Source organism: Necator americanus, chromosome V (genome assembly GCF_031761385.1).
Source record: "Necator americanus strain Aroian chromosome V, whole genome shotgun sequence".
Classification (NCBI taxonomy): Eukaryota; Metazoa; Nematoda; class Chromadorea; order Rhabditida; family Ancylostomatidae; genus Necator; species Necator americanus.
The window spans coordinates 2,344,879-2,366,441 of record NC_087375.1 but is presented as its reverse complement, the minus strand read 5'-3'; the positions used below and the strand labels follow the sequence as shown (position 1 = coordinate 2,366,441).

General features: G+C 33.5%; 2 protein-coding genes across 2 annotated transcripts; both read right to left on the bottom strand.

The window, feature by feature from the left end:
- Positions 1 to 517: 517 nt before the first annotated feature.
- Positions 518 to 18,858, bottom strand: RB195_012724 (uncharacterized protein; the record flags this gene model as incomplete). The annotated part of the gene is made up of 17 exons (XM_064202230.1): positions 518 to 623; positions 1,673 to 1,840; positions 1,983 to 2,152; positions 2,629 to 2,773; positions 3,572 to 3,684; positions 4,097 to 4,201; positions 4,939 to 5,016; positions 5,700 to 5,799; positions 6,091 to 6,171; positions 6,804 to 6,904; positions 7,018 to 7,134; positions 7,352 to 7,444; positions 7,531 to 7,611; positions 8,673 to 8,814; positions 9,729 to 9,904; positions 10,765 to 10,874; positions 18,792 to 18,858. 17 exons carry the CDS (start codon positions 18,856 to 18,858, stop codon positions 518 to 520), a joined length of 1,953 nt encoding a protein of 650 aa, XP_064058111.1.
- A 187-nt stretch (positions 18,859 to 19,045) lies between these two features.
- Positions 19,046 to 19,312, bottom strand: RB195_012723 (uncharacterized protein; the record flags this gene model as incomplete). Its single annotated transcript, XM_064202229.1, has 1 exon — positions 19,046 to 19,312. The coding sequence occupies one exon, from the start codon at positions 19,310 to 19,312 to the stop codon at positions 19,046 to 19,048; it is 267 nt and encodes an 88-aa protein (XP_064058110.1).
- Positions 19,313 to 21,563: the final 2,251 nt, after the last annotated feature.

The window sequence follows — 21,563 nt, the reverse complement described above, 5'->3', positions numbered from 1 at the left end:
CAACAATGTACCGTATCACACAATTGGATGAAAACACATTTCAGTGTCCAAATTTACAGTAAACTTGATTTTTTTTAGCTCTTGCTCTTCTACAGCTGCTTAAAACTTAAAAGGTAAAAGTTTGATGATGGATCACAAGTGATTGTTCCGATTTCTAGTGTGTGGAAAGAATTCTCCAGAAAGAAAAAAACGTACAAAGTAAGAGAGTGGAATTTTTGTCCAGGTTTTTAACAACCACTTAAATATCGTCTACATACAATCATCCACGATCTTCATTCTGCTACCGAAAAAAAAACATTACGATATGTTTCCATAGAAAACATTTGAGACTCGTTGTAGGAAGAAAAAAACTCGCACTCTAAAATTTCACCCTTTAGTAGCGAGAATCCGCGATGCTCGGCCCTATGGGACCTCTACGCGGATACACGGCCCTGACTTTCGACGGATACGGCGATGACAGCTCGATGCCTGACTTTCTCCTGTGGAATTTTCGTTTTGACCACGTCGATACTCATCTTTAGGTCCCATTCTCGTAATTACTGCATGAATCGTCATCGAATACTTCCTCGCATGCAAGGCTGGCTAAGCAATGTTCATCTTCTGGTGATGCACCTTGGGTCTTACTGAAATTAGTTATTTAGATATAGTAGGATTAAAACGACATGAAGCATGATGCGGTTGCGTAAGCGGTTGCGCTCGAAGCGTTACGGTGGAGCGTAGCTAGGATTAGGATCGAGTGGGGACTCATCCAACCGTCGTTCATTGCTGCAGTTCTCGATGGTCCCACCGCGAATCCAACCGCTATGCTCCACCGCGCCGCTTCGAGCGCAGCCGCCTACGCAAATGCATCGTCCTTCATTTGGTTTTGAGCCTATTATAGAGATAACAATATCACTGAAAAACAATACCACTTTGGTGAATTTTGGACAAAATGAAGTCTCTAAGAAGAAAAGAAATCTCATTCTCATTCTTTGAATGCTTTTGTATCTATATTCTAAAAAAATGTTCCTAAAATCCAAAAAATTTCAATGTTCAGACAAAATCCGCCAAAAAAAAAACGAATTATAGCAAAGGTATGATGAATAGGATGGCTACGCAGATCCTCTCGCTTAGAAGAAATTTATCATGAAGTTGGCTCAGTTGGTGAACATATGGAAAAATACAAATAAAAATGAAAAAAATGAAAGAAACATGCGAAAATACAATCAATTCCCCTAATCGTCCTGAAAAGTGGCGTGGGAATGGCGTTTTTTCCTACTAGGTACGTTAGAACGCGCCCCCTTGAGCGATCGAACACCCTGCACCCCAAATTTTCTCACAGGTTTCCTAACTACGGCTGTTTCGTGATACGCAGCCTTCCAAGGTATCACCCCACGAATATGAGGACGGATTTCAGGTGGATTACGTCACAAGGCTGGCGCGCTCCAATCGAACTCGTAGTAGAAAGTGGAGCGCCAGATCGCTCGAACCGTATCGCCCAGACCTTTTTTTTCAGGCAATTAGGAAGAAATGGACGGAATCACCCCCTTTTCCATAGTCTCCCATCCCGTATACGAATACTCCACTTCAAATCCGTACCACCTCAGATTCGTGCGGTGATGCCTTTAACTTTACTTTTCCTTCTTTTCTTGGAAATTTATACATTTTCATGTAGAAAAAAAGTGGAACCTACTAGTAGTCCACGCTCTCTGAATGTGGTCTATTTCCTCGTATCAAAGGCAAATGAAGTTTGTTCAAGCATCCAGACTTCTCTCCGGCACGACTACTTTCGGGCATCATATTCGATTCCGGTGATGGCGAGGAGGAAATGGCGGAGACAGTTCGAGGTCGTGAAGTCTTTCTGGAAGAGAATCCATATTTGCCACCGCTGACTCCATGCAAGAACTTCCTTGACACAAATACGTATGTCGCTTCCATTTCTCCACCGAGGACCGCACGTTTTCCTTGAAGAAGCCAGAATTAAATTACGACCAAGCACTAACTTTGAAATTGAGAACAGTTTCGCTCGTGCTCCTTCATTTCTCGGCGCAATCCATTCCACTATGGATGAGGTTCTCCGGCGACATTCGGCCACAGCGTTCGCTTTACAGTCACAGTGCACGGCTAATCCACAATCCTTGCACTTCCAACCTTGTCGAATCAATCCCCACAGCTGAAACAACGACAATTAACGGATCCGGAATGGGGGGGGGGAGATTCTTGCAATCCACAATAATACAATAATTCCTCTGCTTATAATTATTATTATGATTATTTTTTCGAGATTGCTGCCACTGAATTCGGTTGAATAGAATTAAAAATTATGATAAAAAGGATTAAAAATTATGATTATTTAACTAGTTATTCTATTCTATTTTCTATTTTATTTATTTTCTTTTTCCTTCATCTTTTCTATTTTCTATTTTAGTTATTTTCTTTTTCCTTTATCTTTTCTATTTTCTTCTTTTTTCTTTTATTTATTTCAACTTGCTTTCTTATTTTATGCATTATCTATTTATAATTATCATTATGACTATTCAATTAGTTATTCTATTCTATTTTCTATTTTAACAATTATTTATTTCTATCCGTGTTCTTATTTTATCCATTATCTTATTAATTATTCTAAATTAGAAGAAAAAAACGAACCAATCTGCCACAGTGGCCGCATGAGGTTGGAGTGAGGAATGTCGTCTCGTGAAAATTGTGCTTGAAACCAAGTCGAAAGTCAACCGAGTCGTTGTTTGCCTTCACGAAGTAGGTTCTTAACTCCTCTCGGGATATTTGACCATCTCTAAAAGGGAGGAAAAAGCAATTAACATTTAGGTCTCCAGTCTTTTTGCCCAGGAAAAATCCATAATTCAACCATGTCTTCTTAAAGTCTCTTAAAGGCATCACCCCACGAATCTGAAGTGGTGCAGATTTCAGGTGGAGTATTCGTATACGGGATGGGAGACTACGGAGAGGGAGGTGATTCCGTCCATTTCTTGCTAATTGCCGTAAAAAACGGCCCGCAAGATGCGGCGCCGCGCAAGACTGGTGCGCTCCAATCGAACCTCTTGTACAAAATTTTGCGCCAGAACGAATGAAGCCGTATCTTCCGAGCCGTTTTTTACGGCAATTAGGAAGAAATGGACGGAATCACCCCCCTCTCCGTAGTCTCCCATCCTGTGTACGAATACTCCACCTGAAATCTGCACCACCTCAGATTCGTGGGGTGATGCCTTTAACGTTGAACGACAGGAACCTGGGAGCAGTAGCGTAAGGGGCTGCGCTTGAAGCGGCGCGGTGGAGCGTAGCGCGGATCGTGGCGGGACCCTTGCTAGCACCACTTCACTCGCTGCAGTTCGCGATGGTCCCACCTCGATCCATCCCAACCGCAAGCTGCACCGCGCCGCTTCGAGCGCAGCCGCTTACGCAACTGTAACGAGCTTCACGCTATTTTGATCCGAATATATCCAAGGAATGAAAGACTCTAACGACTGCAAAGCAATGACCCGGCACAGATTGATCGAAAAAGATCAAATTTTTAAATATACTATAAATGAAAATGTTTTTTTTTCGGAAAAAAAAGAGCAGCGCTTCAACAAACCTATCCAAATCAATAGCACCGAATGGATCGATGAACGGAAAGTTGCCGGAGATTTGCCGAAATTCCGTCTGGCTGATGTATCCGTCACGATCATGATCGTAATGTTTGAAGACCTTAAAATATTAACTACAATGTCCTAAAGTGATAAAAGTGCTCGGCATTCCATTCTTGGACTCTTTCTTTTTTTTTCTTTCTATTTCCTTTTTTCTTCGCATTCTTAACATCCATCGACAGATTTCTGATTCCCAAAAGTTGTACTAAATTAGTTCTATGTTCGATAAAGTCTAGCTCATAGCTAATTTTTTTTTTCAGGAAGAAAGTTCTGGTGACGCACAATACTTTTGATAGAAGTTGAAAAATATTTTTTAAAAAAATGAGATATTAAAAAAATAAAATGAAAAATAAATAAATAATAATAACAAAATATTTCCATTGAACTTTCAAAATTTCGCTCTGAACACACAATTTTAGGAACGTACAGCGACAACATCCACTGAATCCAAGATTATTTAATAATCCACTTACCGCATCGACCATAGCAGTGACATGCTTATTCACAGTCTCTGAATCTAATGTGGCTGATACTCCGGAAGCCCATTCCGCAAAGACGACCGGAGTGGAGGGTTCGAACTGAAATGTTTTTTTTGAAAAATTGAAATTAAAAGCAAATTTAATTAATTAAAAGGTTCCTATTTGACTCCGTGGGGAAAGATTTGTTTAGTCTACGCCACAAACAACATGAAATCTAAAGTGTTAGTCGAGACTCAGGTGAGAAGAGATTTTAGAATGCCAATTATTATTTGAACATTCGTTCAGCTCTGCTGATACAGTATTCGGCAGAACTCTCCTCTTTCAAGGTCCTATAAGGAGGTAACTATGTCAGTACACGAGAATAATAATGTAATTGTAGCGAAGAATGTTTATTAACCTATCAATCACCTCATTCCTGAGTCCCCCAGGGTTACTTTGCATTCTTTGCTTCAAGCATGTCGTTCCCATCCAGTGAGACACTCACAAATCCAAGCTCGAAATGCAAGAGTTCCAAGGGTGCTCAGAATTCACCGTTAGGTAGCGCTAACAAACCACTGAACTAACTTTTAAAAATTTCGTCAATTAAAATAGTTCCATATAGGTTATTGCCAGGATAGAGAGGGAGAGTCGAGTTGAGCGTAACCCATCTCCGCTTTATATCCGTTTTATAACTTCTTTTTTTATTTATTTTTTTTAAATCTTCGTTCCTTTAGTTTTTCCTCCTCTATTTTTCAGCATAAACTGCACAAGCGAAGTTTTTCTGGAGGAAACAGCACAAATAACTTTTAGAACACTTATTTTGTAAGCGAAGAAAATAAACAAATTAAACGAATTACCGTCATGAACGTGCGCGGTTCACGTCGAAGCGATAACTCGTAGATGTCTTCCTCATTGTAACGAATATCCAACGAAACCTGGAATGGATTTTTGAAGTAAGAAAAAACTCGAAAAATACACAAAAGCACTCTGAAACGCTCATAGCTAAGGCAAGTTATGTACCTTCCCCTTATTTAGGAGCTCTTACGAGTGCCATTTCAACAATGAGGTGATGAGGTGATTAAGCTCTCGATCCTCCTTATCCGCACAAATTTGAGGACTTTGTATTTAAATGCTTTATAAAAAAAAAATTTTGAGGGCGAAATTTGTATCCGGAACGTTTACATATGACATATAATAGAGCGTAATATCTCATCAGAGAACGAAACTCTAGGACCAACATTATTTTCAATCTTAAGCGCACAATTTAATTTTTACTTAAAGGAGGTGACCAAACACCATGGAGTTTCTAAGGTCTGGATGTTCAGCTCCACCGTAAGGACTCCGATACTTCAAACAAGGCTGGTGGGAACAAGGTGTTACGGTGACGTGAGGCAAACTTCACCCTAACTTATAAGAGTCAACTACTTTCTCAGAAAAATTTTAAAAATTAATTTCGTTCTCAATAGAATTTGTTGTCGCATCTTCTCGATGTTTGGTTTTTTCTCTCTATTTTTGTTAAGCACACAACTTAAACGTCATGTTCGCAGAAAAAAAAAGAAGGCAACTAGGAATTCTTCTTTAATTAAATTGGTTGATTAAATAATATGTTTTAACCTACCTTCAACGTGTTTATCAAATCCAAATTTGCCTCCGGAAAATTGTGCTGACGTTGATCAAATATCATAAAATGTGACAACAAAGTAGCGAGGCGACATAACCTGAAAGTTTAGTAGTGGCATTGTGAACAAATTTTGCAGGTTTTTTCTTTGTTTTGTTCTATTTTTTCCGTCAATTTTCCTTTGGTTAGAATAGAAAAAAGAAATCAAGCAGAAAAAAAAGCATCGAAAAAGAGTAGTTTGCCGTAAAATTAGCGCGGATTTTCAGGAGCAAACAATCTCGTGTGTGGTTCATACGAATGAAATCATCATATACAAGAAAGAAAAAATATTAATGTGAAAAAAAATCATGTACCTGTAGCATTATTGTGGAAAAAATATCATGCACCTCACCTTGGGATACTGATGGTCTTCGCTTTCTCAAAATCGGTAGAGCAACACGTTGCAGCCACTAGATCTTTTAAATGAACGCCTCTGAACAGGAAAAAAGTCTGGATTCTGAGAGAAAAAAGGAGAGAAAAAGAAAAAAGAAAAGGATAAGCGAAACGTTGGACGTTTTGGCCCCATATTGACGGTAGATCTAATATTCTCATTGATTTCATTGCAGAGATCAGAACGGCAAAGGCCAGTGAACACTTTTTTTTTATTTTCTTCACATTCCAAAGAATTATTTTCCATGAGTACCAAATCCACCTTCGTGGATATTTGCTAGAAATACCTTCTTTCAAACTGTGTCATAAAAATCAGTAATTTTATGTTATGCTGGGCTGGGTATTTAATTAAAACCTTGACATTTTTTGCTTAAAACATAAAGTTAAAAGTTTTTTTTTCGAGTTTAGACTCATTTCAAAAATTCTAAAACCTTTCACAAGGAATTAAAAAGGCTGATTTCTGTTGACTCTCCTTTTTTTTGTTGAAGTTTATGCTTAAAATAAAGATGGAGAAATGAAAATGGATAATAATGGATAAAAAATTAAAAATGGATGAAAAATAAAAATAATCGTGAAGTGTAGGAATGGATATCGTCACTGTTCACTGTTCCTACTCCTAATCAGAAAAAAAATAACGACATTAATTTAGGAACAAAAAAAAGGGGAAGAACTCACATAATTGGAATCCTAAAATGTGATCCTAACGCAGACAACGCTTTTCTGTATTCACCGAAATTTGATTGAACGGAAAGTAGATTAGTTAACTGGCTTAGTTCCTAAAGTAAGAATAGCACAAGTATATTTGAAGAAAAAATGAAGAAAAATCACTGTGAATCTATTTTAAAAAATATCCAGAGATCAATTTCCAATTACTTTTAAATTCACAAACCTTTTTCGTTTGTGGTGCAAGTTGTGAACTTGTCTTTGACAAACGTGAAATATTACTATGTGTGATTCCGCCAATAACTGCCATCAACGTATTAAAATTGCACAATTTTCGTAAATGCTAAACAAAAAAAAACGCGTTAATTTAAAGAAAATATCGAAAAAAAAGGAAGAAGAAGAAAAACTAGAGGAATAGCCGTGGCCCGTTCCACGGAAATCGATGAAAAATCGGAAAAACACCGGAGTCAAGGTAGATCGAAGAAAAACCGGAGGAATAGCTGGGCGCCCGTACCAGGAAAAATCGGGAAAACCGGAGTCAACGTAGATCAAAGACTCACTTTTCCAACATTAACAAATTTTGTAACAATAACAGCACGTTCTTTTGGTGTGGTCTTGCTTAATACCATCACTTGAACCCAATTCGATAGATTCTGAAATCTTTTCAGGACCTATGTATAGTAGTGCACACGGATACTGTACAGCATGATACTATACATAGTCAAAATTTCCTACATACATTAAATACAGATATTGATCTTTCCAACATAGGTGTGTTCGCTGGTGATCCGTCTTTCACGTACTGCTTTAGTTCGGCGATCTGAAAATTTTGGATAAAAAATTTAGAGCTGTTAGATAGTAATAGTTTTTTCTTAAAACCTACTGTAACGATCCCAAGTATAATGCATGTGAAAATTTAAAAAAAATAATAATAAAAAAAAAACTTGAAAAATTCTAACCGTAAAAGATGTAAGTTGTAATATTAGCGAAATAACAAATGTAATAGAAGCATAGTATCCTTATCTTTTTGACAAGTAATCGATTCGACTGAATTTCGATTCGAATCTAACTATAGATCTAGTGACGGGATCGGTCAATCGATCCCATGATGCAATAAGATCAAAAGATCAGGTAACGTTCCCCTAAAAATCGAGAATAAAGACGGGAAATGGGGAATATGGGACCCTATCTGGAAGAACGAATTCGGAATAGAAGCATCCATCATCAAACTTTAGGTGCTGATAGGAATATGCGTCACAACCACAGATTTATTGTTCTTCCTGAACGTTTCCACAAAATTTTCCGCTAATCTTTTCTTTGGTGAATTTTGAGCGGTGACCACATCAAAAACACTATCGAAATGTACAAATTACCTTAATTAATTAATTAATTAAATTTCTAGTTGCACCCTATGCATCCACAAACTACCAAAAAAGACGATTTCAGGAAAAAAGTAAAACTTTCCAAGGAGAAATCCTATATTTGTTCATTTGAGTACTAACGTGTACCTTGTTCCTTTACCTCGTCACCTCTAACCTCTCATCTCAGAGGATTTTCAGTTCTATACCGTTCCTTTCTATTACTATATATTATTTTCATTTTTTTATTCATTTAATACATTATTTATTTATTTGTATTACATTATATTATGTTAAATATTATACTTTATTGTGTTATATTGTATTATATTATACAATATCATATTTATAATCATATCATTTATATTATTTATATTATATTATATTTATACTCATTTTATTTGCATTAGATACATTTATTTATAATACGGTTTATTTTCTACTCTTATAGCATTTCATAAAGATGAAGACTGTATTATTTTTATAGAACATAAAATTTTCTAAGATAGAAATCTGTACTCACCGTAATCCTACTAAGAACCTTGTAATCAATATGAGAAAGTGAAGTGGATATGTCTTCCGGGCTCCATTGCTCAAATGAGAGTGAAAATTGTCGTGCGACTGGTTGTCGTACGGATAGCGCTCTCAACCATGCGTATGAAGGCCTGGAATATGTTTTTTTTTCACTAACAGTACAATTTTACCGACGTTCTTCCCATTTCCTTTCTTCTTCCTGCTTATCTCTCTCCATACAAGGTCTTTAGGATAACCAACAGTAAAATTTCAGGGAATTTCTGGGTTAGGACCAGTAAAATTTACAGATGTCAAGGATTCACAATTGCAATTTCTCCAGGAAGAACTCAAACTAGTGTAGGAGATAAGGAAGGGAATTTTTTTTAGCATTTATGAGAATTATCAGCTTTGTATCAATGGGAGGAAGCGAGGAGCAAATGGTTCGCATCTCTTTCCCTCGCTCCTTGGATCCCTCGTAACAGAATTCTATTTATTTCTAGAAAACTCTGGACCTTTTTTCCCAACATTTTCCGAACAGCCTAATTAATAGAAAGATTATTCCGTATGCCTAACGGAAAGTTTTTTTTTCGCCAATATTTTAATCTACAAATATGTACTGCTGCTGGAGAGCAGTAAATCCCTTTTGAATGATTCCGAGTGGACCACCATAAAAGCCAACCAAAAATTTGTGTAAAGAGTTATTTTTTCAAAAATTAATAAAATAATAGAAAAAGTGTGTTCCAAACAAATTTGAAACGAGTTGCATCCTCCCGTTATTTGTATCAATCTCTTAAAAATTGATCGAATTGAAATTTATTTGAAAATAAAATTATAAAAATATTATTGTAAATATTATTTGAAAATAAAAAGTTCTGTCGGAATAGAACAGCTTACTTAACACACTTAGAATTTAAAACACCTAGAATGTTGAATCTTCATGGCCCTCACTAAGAAATACACAACAATGGAAACGATAGAAAGTTCTGGAAGTTCCGAAATAAAACCAGATTCGAGTTCTGTCAAATCAATTCACCAATCAAACACAATTCAATAAACTTGCACTCACAAATCAGAGACGTCAATCATCTCACGAGTTTCATCTGGCACATCATCCGCTAATTCCCTGAAACGGACCGCCAGCGAACATAATTGTGGTTGACCATCGAAATGATGAGGAAATCGTCGTATCCAGTACACTACAGCCAAACCGAGACGAGTTCGTGTTGTGATATTTTTCGCTTCCTGCACGAAAACATGAAACTAAGTCATTAGTGTATGCTAAAATGTAACTAAAGAAAAAATATAGAAAAAATAATGTCAGGTAGATCGAAGAAAGATTCACGTCTTCTAGAATTTCTTCTTAAAAGAAGCGCAATTAAAGAATTCAAAAATGAAATTCAGAAAAATCAGCTTTTTCCCTTTAAAAGTAGTTCAAAAAATAAAAAAATGAAAAATTAGTTTTTCTCTTTTATAAATAGTTTCAAAAAAAGAAAAATAAACTAGTTGTGATTCCTTATTTTCCCACAGTGAAATTCCTCTGAGCTCGACGCTTATGGGAATTTTCCATGTCAATTTTTTCCCAGTAAGTAAATAAAAGCAAAGCAAGTAAATAAAGTAAAAGCAAAGAGTAAATATTCACGTAGTTTTCATGTGCTACAGTGAAAACGTGGAACCCATCCAAAAAATCCAAAACTAGGTCATTGATGTGGGCCTAAATGTAAAAGTCATTTGAATTTAAATGTAACTGATTTGTCCCGACTCAATCTTGGAAATATATTTGAACTCATCGCTCAAATAATTTTCGAATTTTCGAATAATGTTTTCAAGGTTCATTTTCTTAACAGTTCTTCTCCCGAAAATTCCGATGAATTCATAGAGAAAAGAATTTGGTCTACTTTTGTAATACGTAGAAAAGATTTCGTCGTCTTTCACACATATCGAAAAAAAAAACATAATTTATATAAAATAAAAGAAAAATAAAGTAGTAATAATATTACAATAATAAATAAAAAATAAACAAATAAATGATACTGAAAAATATTAAAATAAAGTATATTTGTAATTTTTAATTAATCCCATAGAAGGTGTTGTCTTTAACGGACCTGCAGGGTTGTAATGAACTGTGTTAACAGCTGTACGCTGTCAAGTAACCATTGATGAGCTATAAATAAGCTGAAGAGGAATTCATCATCGATAACACTTCCGTCGTCATCTGAAAGAAGAAAAAAAGTTTAAAAAGTTGTAAAATAAATTTAATTTGTAATTTGTAATTAAATTGTTAACCATATTATTATTATTGTTATTAAATTATTATTATTATTAAATTATTAAACAAATTGTAGTTTATAATTTATAGAATTATTAACAGTTATACAAATAAGACTTATAAAATAAAACTTATAAAATAACTAACTTATAAAATAATACTTATAAGAAATTTATAGTTTACATTTCATAAATTTCTGTAAATAAGTAGATTATTTGTCAAAAACGTTCGTTTATTCAAACAATAACGTAGAATATTCGTGCAATTTGAAAGTTTCGTCGTTCAAATAAAGGAGATCCGAGGACACTAGGGAAATCCACTTACTTAGTCCTTCGAGCAATTATGTAGGTCTAAGGAAGATTCGATTGTCGTAACGAAATTCCAGAGAGAACCTAATATCGCACACCAATCACTTCTCTTTTAAAAAAAAAACATTGGAATAGTTTAGCTCCTACTGTAACGTTAATTTCTTTATGGGACCTACATATTAGGCAGAGGTGCGCATATGCACAGTAAACAACTATCACTCCTATTTGATTTGAAATGGACGAAATCTTAGAAAAATTAAATGTTAGCCGCATATTCGTAAAGAAGACCTTATCAGTAACTTTTTTAAATACCTTATGAGTACTCAGTAAATAAATATGGAGCACTACGATATTTCTCGGATGATCTAATTCATCTTCAGAATAGAACTCTTCTTTACTCCCTCATTTAGCCAAAGTTTGCATCGGGAACACTTCTACTTCGTTACTTCTTTGCCAATTAACATAAACTATTCATATTTCTCTGTTTTCTCAAACCCGAATTTTTGAGGAAGACAAAAATTAGAAGGATGAAAATTTGGAAAGCTTTCTAATAGCAAAGAAATAAAAGAAAATTATTCGAAAGTAAAATTCCATATATAGGTGAGCACAAAGAGAAAACGAAGGAATAAAGGACTAAATAAATTTTTCTAAGAAGCGAAAACTTTTGAATTTCGAATCCTTTAAATAGTAAAAGTTGCCTTCTGCAACCTTGAAGAGAATCCCTAAATAGTTCAGAGCAGAAGAGAGGACAACAATAAAAAGAGGGAATAAATAAACAAATAATAGTAGAACAAGAATAATTAACGAAGATACAATAGAATTTCTCGAAATTTTCTACAAGAGGAAGCCAAAAAGTTAGGAATTCGTAAATTTGATTCTCAATGTGCAACATATTGAGAAGTGAAAGGTAAGAAACCATTAAGGACATCAGAGTTTCCGGGAAGAAGGTTTCGCAAGGTGCCTGGTAGAAAATTTTCTAATTTTAAACAAGGTTCCTGGTAGAAAATTTCCTAACTTTAACCAATCTTGACCGATTATTCTCACAAAACCTCTACTTCGAATCCAAAACATGGCAACAGATCCAAGGCTCTAAAATCCTCATATATACCATCTGTGAAACAGGAAAAGTAGAAAAACAAAGGAAGTGAGAAAAATATGGAAATTTTCGAGATTCAAGGGCTAGAAACTAAACGAGGATTTAAACATTCAAGGATTGAAACTTTTAAAAATTCGAAAACTGTTATCCAAATGTAGAACTCTGGAGGGTAGATAGAATTGTAGAGGAAAAAAAAAACGAAAAAAATCTGTTTAATGCATCAAAATCTCCGAGGAGGATAAAAAAGTTTGAGAAAAAGAAAACCTTGAGATTCAAAAATCCAAGAATTTCCCTTCGAATTCAGTTTAGAATTAGTTTTCGAGTTTGCACTTTGCAAGGGAAAAGAGCAACCAAAAAGCAAAGAAAAAATTATAGAATTACTTCCGTTAATCGATTTATTAAAGAATGAAAATTGTCGTCGCATCATAGAGTTGAAATTTCGAATATTCGAGAATCGAATAATCGAAATCGATTAATAGTCGAAATGCCTCAACAAGAAATTCTGATATAGAGAGAAGAAACAAACACAGAAGAAAGCGACAAAATAATATTACTATAATATATAATAAAATAATGAAAAAATAAAAAAATAATTTAATAATAAAATAAATGGTATAAATAATAATAAAATATATAAAAAATAATAAATTAATTAAAATGAGATATGAAATAATAACATAATTATATAATAAAATACTTCTTTCCTCACTTGTATTCAGTAACCTACGTATGTACTAATTACAATTATTTTGTTGGTGTTACTCGTGCTGAATATTTGCTCATTGTTTACTCAATTCGTAAACACATGGATTGCTATGTAAAGAATAAGTAAATTAATAAAATAAATAAATAAATTATTACTAAGCTGCGAGAAATGTATCACATTCTGATGGAAATGTATGCAAAGCAACAAATGGCATCAGTATCCCAGTGGAATGGTTAGGAATCGTTCAAAAGCACCAATTATTTCACTTCTCAACTGTTTCAATTTTTCGAAATGTCGGCATTATTTAAATATTCGAATAAATAACAGTGTTGAGTTCTTAGAGTGCACAAATAGAAAAATTAATAAAAATTAAAAAATTAATTTTAAAAAAATAAAAAATAAAGTAATAAAAATAATAAATAGAGACAAAACGTAAGATAAAACAATGAAAACAACAAACAATAAAATAACAATAAGTGTTCAGTGTTAAATAAATCAAAAATTTCAATAAATTTCTGAATCTGTTTGGTTTTTACAGAAATTCATACTATATTTATTCGCTAAATCGTCCAAAAAAGAGCAATTTTGAAAGAAGTAGCCAGAAAAAACAGGAAGATGTGTCATTCTGGAAGTTGAACAAGATTTCAGAGATTCAGTTTAGATTCCAAATTCAATTTAGGTTCATCTTTCTCGAATCATTCAGAAAAATCCACGAATTAGAAGTTACTCCACTTCGCTCTGTTGCTCAGGAACATTTTGTTTATGGAAGGAGAATCTACTCGGAATGGGTAGCCGGTCGGAGATCACTACTTCCTGTCAGAAGTGTTTGAACTGCCTACTATAAACATAAAATAAAAACTTTTATACTGTAATATTAATGCCGTAAGTACTCTGAAAAAAAAAATCAAAAAAAAAATTAAAATCTGACTACTGCTGTGGCAGAATTTATTCCTATTTATATAAATATATAAATAATGACATAATAAACAAATAATGATATACAATAATACAATCTAATATAATAATATATATAATAATATTATAATAATATAATAAGTGATATAATTTATATAAATATATAAATAATATGGAACTTATTCCTATCTATATAAATATATAAAAAAGAAATAAATTTTGAAGCAGCACCTCTACTATAAACATAAAATAAAAAATTTTATACTGTAATATATTTATAAATATAAATATCAAATATAAAATACTATAATACTTCTATAACACTATAATGCTATACCGCTATAAATAAATACTGCTATGAATATAAAAATTAAGTACTGCGATTGCAGAATTTATTCCTATTTATATAAATTATAAATAATAATATAAGAAATAAATAATAATAATGTAATAATAATATAAAAGTTCCTCAAATGAATAACATAATAAATAATAATATAATTTTTATAAATATATAAATAACATAGAACTTATTCCTATTTATATAAATATATAAATAGGAATGAATTCTGCCACAGCACTACGTACATTCCTCTCTTTCTCGGTGTCTCTTTTCATTTTACTGGATTCATGAGGCGATCACATTAGGTTTTTATTGGTTTTCAACAGGATTGCCGCTTTGTGTCTGTCTGTGTGTGTGTTATTCAAAGAGCGATGACCTTGCACACATCTTCAGACCGCTATTGAACCCTCACCTGACCGATGGAGAAACCACGTGGTCTCTTAAAAGGTTCCCGAATTTTACACACTCGTGGAGTACCTACATAAGTATTTTTGGATGGGGGAGGATCAGAATTGTTCAAAACTAGCCCCAAGAGCCCCTAGATCTTGCAATGAAGCTCTCCCTCCAAGAATTATAATTCTTTCTTGGTCATTCCTCTTTTTTTAAGATTTTTAACATTTGGGTATTATTATTTTTCGAACATTATTAGAATTTTTAAAGATTATTAACATTATTAACGTTTATACTGGTGAGCACAGCGTTAAACCACAATGTTAATCAAAATTCAGCTGTGGAACCGGAGCAAATTCGAAATTCCCGGCTATCGTTCGTCTCTAGGATTCGTAATTCCGGCCTCCCACACCAGCTGTAATCGAAATCATATGTGTGTAGCGCCTCCGTACGTATTAATACGGAAGCGATTAGGATTAATTACATCTTCAGCGATTCATATTGCTTCAATCCACGATATTTTGAAGCATCTACAACTCGCTCACACATAGACATCAGTCTTAGTAACAAACAAAAAATAAAGTAAAATAAAACAAAATGAATAATAAATAATAAAAATAGGGACAAATAAAGTAAAATAATGGTGATCAAAGGAGTTTGTAATCGAAATATCCAAAAATTTTATTTATTATCCAAAAATAAAGTTGAATAGAACAAAATAAAAATAAATAATAAAAATAGGGACAAATAAAGTAAAATAATAGTGATCAAAGGAGTTTGTAATCGAAATATCCAAAAATTTTATTTATTATCCAAAAATAAAGTTGAATAGAACAAAATAAAAATAAATAATAAAAATAGGGACAAATAAAGTAAAATAATAGTGATCAAAGCGGTTTATTATCCAACACGAGCGCTGACGTCACTGATGAAAACAAATCAAAATAAAATAAAAACAATAATAAATAATAAAAGTAGGGAGAAATAAAGTAAAATAGTTGTGAACAAAGGTTACTGAGATGGATGGAAGAGGTATTCTTCCAAAAAAATTTTGTCTATTCCTAAATTTTTACGCTTAATCATAGTAAATTTGATAAAATTATTGGTAGTACGAAAAGAGAAAGGTGACTTCTTTTTCTTCAATAATCGTTATTCACTGTGCTAGAAAGGCCCAGTTTTGTTGCATAAAATTTATTGCTTTTATTTAATTTATTTAATTAATGTATTTAATTTATTTGCTTTCGTGCTTCTGTTTTATGGCACACCTATGTTTGTTATCAAAAAAATATATTCAAAGAATCAAAATTGAAGAACTTTAGAGAAATAAGAGGGAATTAGAGAAGTAACAAATATTTTTCCTTCCGATTTCCCAATTTGGAAACGCACTTCTCGCCAGAAGCCGTCAATCTACTTTGCTCGGTCCATGGCTTCTCATTTTTCATTCAATACACACTCTGTTCAAAAATTTAAAGGATGTACATTTGTAAAGTGTATTTCCGGCGCTTTCGTTTGCTTTCTTTTAAAAGTAAAGATTTCAATGTGTTTCCATTAAGAAATGTCAAGATTTTTCAGTTAATAATTTTGAATAGTAATTAGTATATATGTGGCTATGATCAGTAACAATTAGCAGTTATTATTTTTATGAATATGAAAGAAAAAAGAAAATACATTCAAAATTAATTCTTATTATTTAATTAGTAATTAATTATTCCTAAAGCAATCACCTCTTTTCAAATGTAATCTTTACCAAGATAAACATTTACACATTTGTCAAAAATTGCAAAAATTATGTCCTAAATATTTCTTTGAAAATTAGTTTCGAAGTTCAATGTTTGCCTCAAGAGGTTTGATAAATATTTACCTAAAAATTAACAAAAAATTAAGTCACCATTTAAAAAACCATAAACGCTATTTTGTAGAGGATAAAATGCTTCTTCAGACGAGAAACTTCCGTTACATAACTCTAACCTGTTTTTTTTCGTGCACGAGTTCAAATTATTTTTTAAAAAAACTCCAACTAAAAAAAACTAAAAAAACTTTTGAAACTATTTATGCACTATCGTAATAATAAGGTTTCGCTCGAAGTAAGTTCTTCCGAGGAAAAAAACTATTTTTTCTCCTGTTTTTTTTTTTATTTTGAAACTAAAAAGCATTATGAGCGGTTATATGTTCGCCTGGATACGCGCCTATGGATGTGGATATAGCTGCCGGATCCTGAATGCTCGTCGTGTGAGCTACGAGCTAAACACAATACATAAAGTCATATCACATATGTATTGGACAGTGTTGATCGTTCTTTTAGAAAAAACCTTTGAAAAAAAAAGAATTTCTTCCTGAAAAAAAATTCTTGCAGAGATTTGAGAAGAATTATAAGGAAATATTGTATGCAAAGCATGATGGAAATATTCCCGAATGAAGTACGAGGAAAAATTGATCGGAGAGCTGCATGCACATAGCTTAACTAGGGCATTACGAACAGGAGAAGTGGTGCGTTCGTTGATTATAGCAGGACTTACTTACTTGAATTTCAAAATTTTAAAAGAAAAATACAATTTTGGAACCTTTTCGAATAGTTGAATTTTAACATTTAAAAAAATGGGATTTTTAAACGATTTTAGAAATAAAATCTATAAATGATCACATGATTATTATAGCAATATCCACATTAGATTCTATTTCTTTTCTTTTTTTCTACATTTACATTTTCTATGCATTTTTAAATTTTGTTTCATTTTTATTCTAAGCTGTATTTTATTTGTATTTTAGATCTTTAAAAAAGGTAAAAAAACGAGTATGTAATTCGATTTAAAGACGTATAAGGTACATACATACAAAAACTACATTCTTCCTAATTGAAGGGAAAATTATGTAATGTAGATTTTTAAAAAGTATTTCTAAAGTAAGTTTTTAGTAGTTTTAAAAAGTAAAAGGACTTTATAAAGAAAAATAATAATGACCTGAGACTGAGATTAAAGTCTAGTCAATAACAAGCGGATATTTAAATTATCAAACAACTAGTTAGAGTGGAACAGCAAAAATTCCCCCCCCCCCCCCCCGTAAAATTAATGCAAGACCAGTCCAGATTTGCCTGAATCGAATATAAGCGGAAGCAATGATGATTCAATCGATCAAAATCGTTTTTATTCGCCCGCTATAAAGAAGCCAACAGTGGATAATACATGAAGAGGGGTCGTTTTGGGAAATAATAGGCCCAATATGGAGGTAAGAAAAACTTAAACGACTATGAATCGGTAAAAGGGAGGAATTAACTATTTTTATTACTACAATTTTACGATATTATCCATTATTTTTAGGATGTTACCTTCATATTGTCGTCGTAATAAGCACTAACTACTGTTCAATTATTTCTTCCGTTTTTTCTTTGTCCTCAAAATAAAGATCCGAATATAAAATGCTTGAAAAAACGGAACGTTGAAAAAATAAAAAAATAGATTAATCTCATAAAATTGATATTATGACCAAATAACGAATGCTATCAAAAAAACCCGCTAAGCCCATGACATTTACTGGATGAAACTTCCACAAATTTTTAAAAATAGCTAAGAATACATACTCAACTCCATAGATGAAGGCGATATTTGAAGCAAACAAAAAAAAATTATTCAAACCCATGCGTGATCGTTAACGAAAAGGAATTACGGTGATAATTCATCCTCAAAAAGAAGGAAAAGACTCTCATTTACAGTATTTTCATGGGACTTATCAATAATTTGTGAAAAAAAAAACATTAGAAGGAATTTATCGCACAGAAGAATAGATCCGAAGCTCTCATGGAAAAATGTGAAAAGTGATTTCAAACCAAAATTGATTTCTTATATTCATAGGTTAACATAAAAAATATGGAGGTACGACGCTAAGCTTAACTGGTATCCAGATTTAAAGAAACAGATGTAATTTATAGAAATGTCATAGTTATAGTTAAGTTATAGAAAAAAGAAATGTTATGTCGTCGTAAAAGCAGCGTAGTGGACCCTACGGGGATTTTATTCGGCAGCGAAAAAAAAACTGACGGCAAAAAAATTATTAAATAATTGAGAACAGAATACAAATAAACTGTCACGGATTAATCCTGTCGTATACTCACCGAAGCAGCGGATGCAGTGTCCAACAAGCTGCGCAATCGTTTGCGGCGCGTCGCGCACCGACCCCATAAACAAGAAGTTGACGCAATCAACAACGTGATTGTTGGAGGATTACGGTAGACGTACGGTAGGCGGATGATCTTACACCGACGTATACATAACGTGATAATGATGGTGGTGATGACGATGATGATGATGATGATGAGGAGGAGGATGATTATGATGATGATGATGATGACGGTGGTGGTGGTGGTGGTTATGGTGGTGGTGGATGGAACTCAGCACATCGGATCGATTCAGGTGCAGTTACTGCTGCTGCTGCTGCTACTGCTGCTGCTGGTGCAACGACGACGACGACGAGACGGCATCGATTCATGCATGGACAGCGACACGCCTCTTCTCGACTGGCAGCTTTTGGAAGGCCGCCAATCACTCGCACTCGCACTCCCGACACGACACGAGCGCCGACTTCACGTAGCTCGACACGAGACTGTGTGTCTCCCGTGGAGACCGGCGCACACATAATGACGAACATTGAACGCATTAATTGCAGATTTCTCCCTCCATCTCCCTCTCTCCCTCTCGCCCCGGGCACCGAAGTGGAAGTTTCAGTGCAGAGTCGAGAATAGTTGAGAAGCGCTCTCTCCGCCGATGGAAACGGACCCGTGAAGGATTTATTGATAATTCCTGGAATACCCTCGTAACTTTTGTGTTCACACAAAAGTCTTCTAAACAAATAATAGCGGTGGGGGTACCCAAAACGTTGGTGCATAAATAATTTTAAAATTTTTTTTAAGTTGGAGTTTTTTTAAATAATTTAAACTCGTGCACGAAAAAAAAAACAGGTTAGCGTTACGTAATATGTTACCTGAAAGAGCATTTTTTTCTTCACAAAATAGCGTTTACGGTTTCCACTGTTGGCCCGGTGGGCGTGGCTAGGGGTGGGGCCTAAATGGGCACACCGCTGCGCTTTCGGGAAAACCGCTACAGGTGTCTACCTGTAGCGGTAGATGGTACCACTTTTCAAATAAAAAAGTAAAAATGTATTTTTTGCTCCCACTTGTAACTGTAGATTTATTTTAACCACTCTTCAAATTTATAAAAAATTATGGTAGATGTCTACAAGTTAATTTATTTTAGATATTTTTTTAAAATTTTTGCATCGTTTCTCCCAAGCACTCCAGAAACTGTCAATTTTTTTCCCGGAGAAACAATGCGAAAGTAAAAAAATTCCGAAAATTACGTGAGGAAAAAAATACCTACTGCTAAATGAACAGAGTGCAATAAAATTTGGAAAATTTAGGTGAAAGCGGAAAGTCAATCAATAACCAGAATATAAATAATACCCTCCACACAAATACATAATAAAGTGTGTAAATATAAATAATAATCTTCATATATCTTGTAAATAAAGTTATATGTCCACTTAAACACATTTTTCACAATATCTATGGAATCTATGCATGAAACTGAACTGATCATATTTATTCCACTTCCTTTCAGGATCCAAGCATTTTCCACGAATACTATTTATCACCGCTGAAGAGCGAATCTGCCCTGAGGCGGCTTCCAAGTGCACAATTCGAAATTAATATCCTTTAATGACGCCATTAACTAGCAATTTATCGGTACCAATTCAATAAATGATCATATTTACTTTTTATCTTCCTTTATTTGGTCATTTGTTTATTTGTTGTTCTTCTAGGGTTTTTCTAGAGGTATAGACATTGATTTGAGTTCTAAAAAAAAAGATAAAAAGTATTTTTTTCACTCCCACTCAAAAACATAGATTTATTATAACCACTTTTCAAATAAAAAAGTCAAAAAGTATTTTTTGCTCCCACTTGAAATTATGGATTTATTTTAACCACTTTTTAAATTTACAAAAAGATGAAGAACAGCAGCGTTCAGCCATCGATAGATTTTGAAGTGCAAATATAAATGAAATTTGAAATTCTGGACAATCTCAACTTTTTATTCAGACTTCTATTTTCTTATTCTTGTTCTACTTTTGAGCTCAGTCAAGTCAATGAGTAAATAAGTTACTATCTATTCTTGTTTGAGTGATTTTCTGCTACTGATCGTCTAGTAATGTGCCAAAAATGACCTGCAAGAGTACGATATTACCGCATGCCTATGTCTTAAGGACGAAATTTCGCCGAGGTTTTATTTCCGTCCTTGAACACACCTCTGCTCAACCTTCTCGATCTTCTGCGAGAGCTTGCACAGAATCAATCCATTCGACTGTGTGATACTGTGGTAATAGCAGGGATGAGTAATAAATAATAGCGCTTTATGGATATAATATTTTTTAATGGATTATTTGAAAGGTGAAATGATGGTCATATATCATTAATGTTGAGGTTATTGCGAAAATTTTACAAAACTCCGTAGCTATAGTTCCCAAGTTTTGAAGATATGGAAATTCAACTAAAATACCACTCCAAAAACTTTCAACGTTAATCAGAAAAAAGAAATAAAATAGAGTAATGAAACTTTCAACGATCTTTTCAAAAAAATCATTTAAAAAAAAATAAAATGACAAGATAAATATGTGAGAAATCTGTTGTGGAAAAGATTTGTTTCTTCTTTTTTTAGCCCAAACAAGACTTTTTTGTTTTAACTGCGGCTTTAAGTTTACATTTTTGATGCTTCCTCTTATTTAGTGAGTATTTGAAAGGTCGTAAACGAATTAAAAATTGTGAATAGGGTTTCTACGAGTGCAACATTTTATACATAGGTGTTTGATCGATAAAATGTCCAAGTCTTTTTTT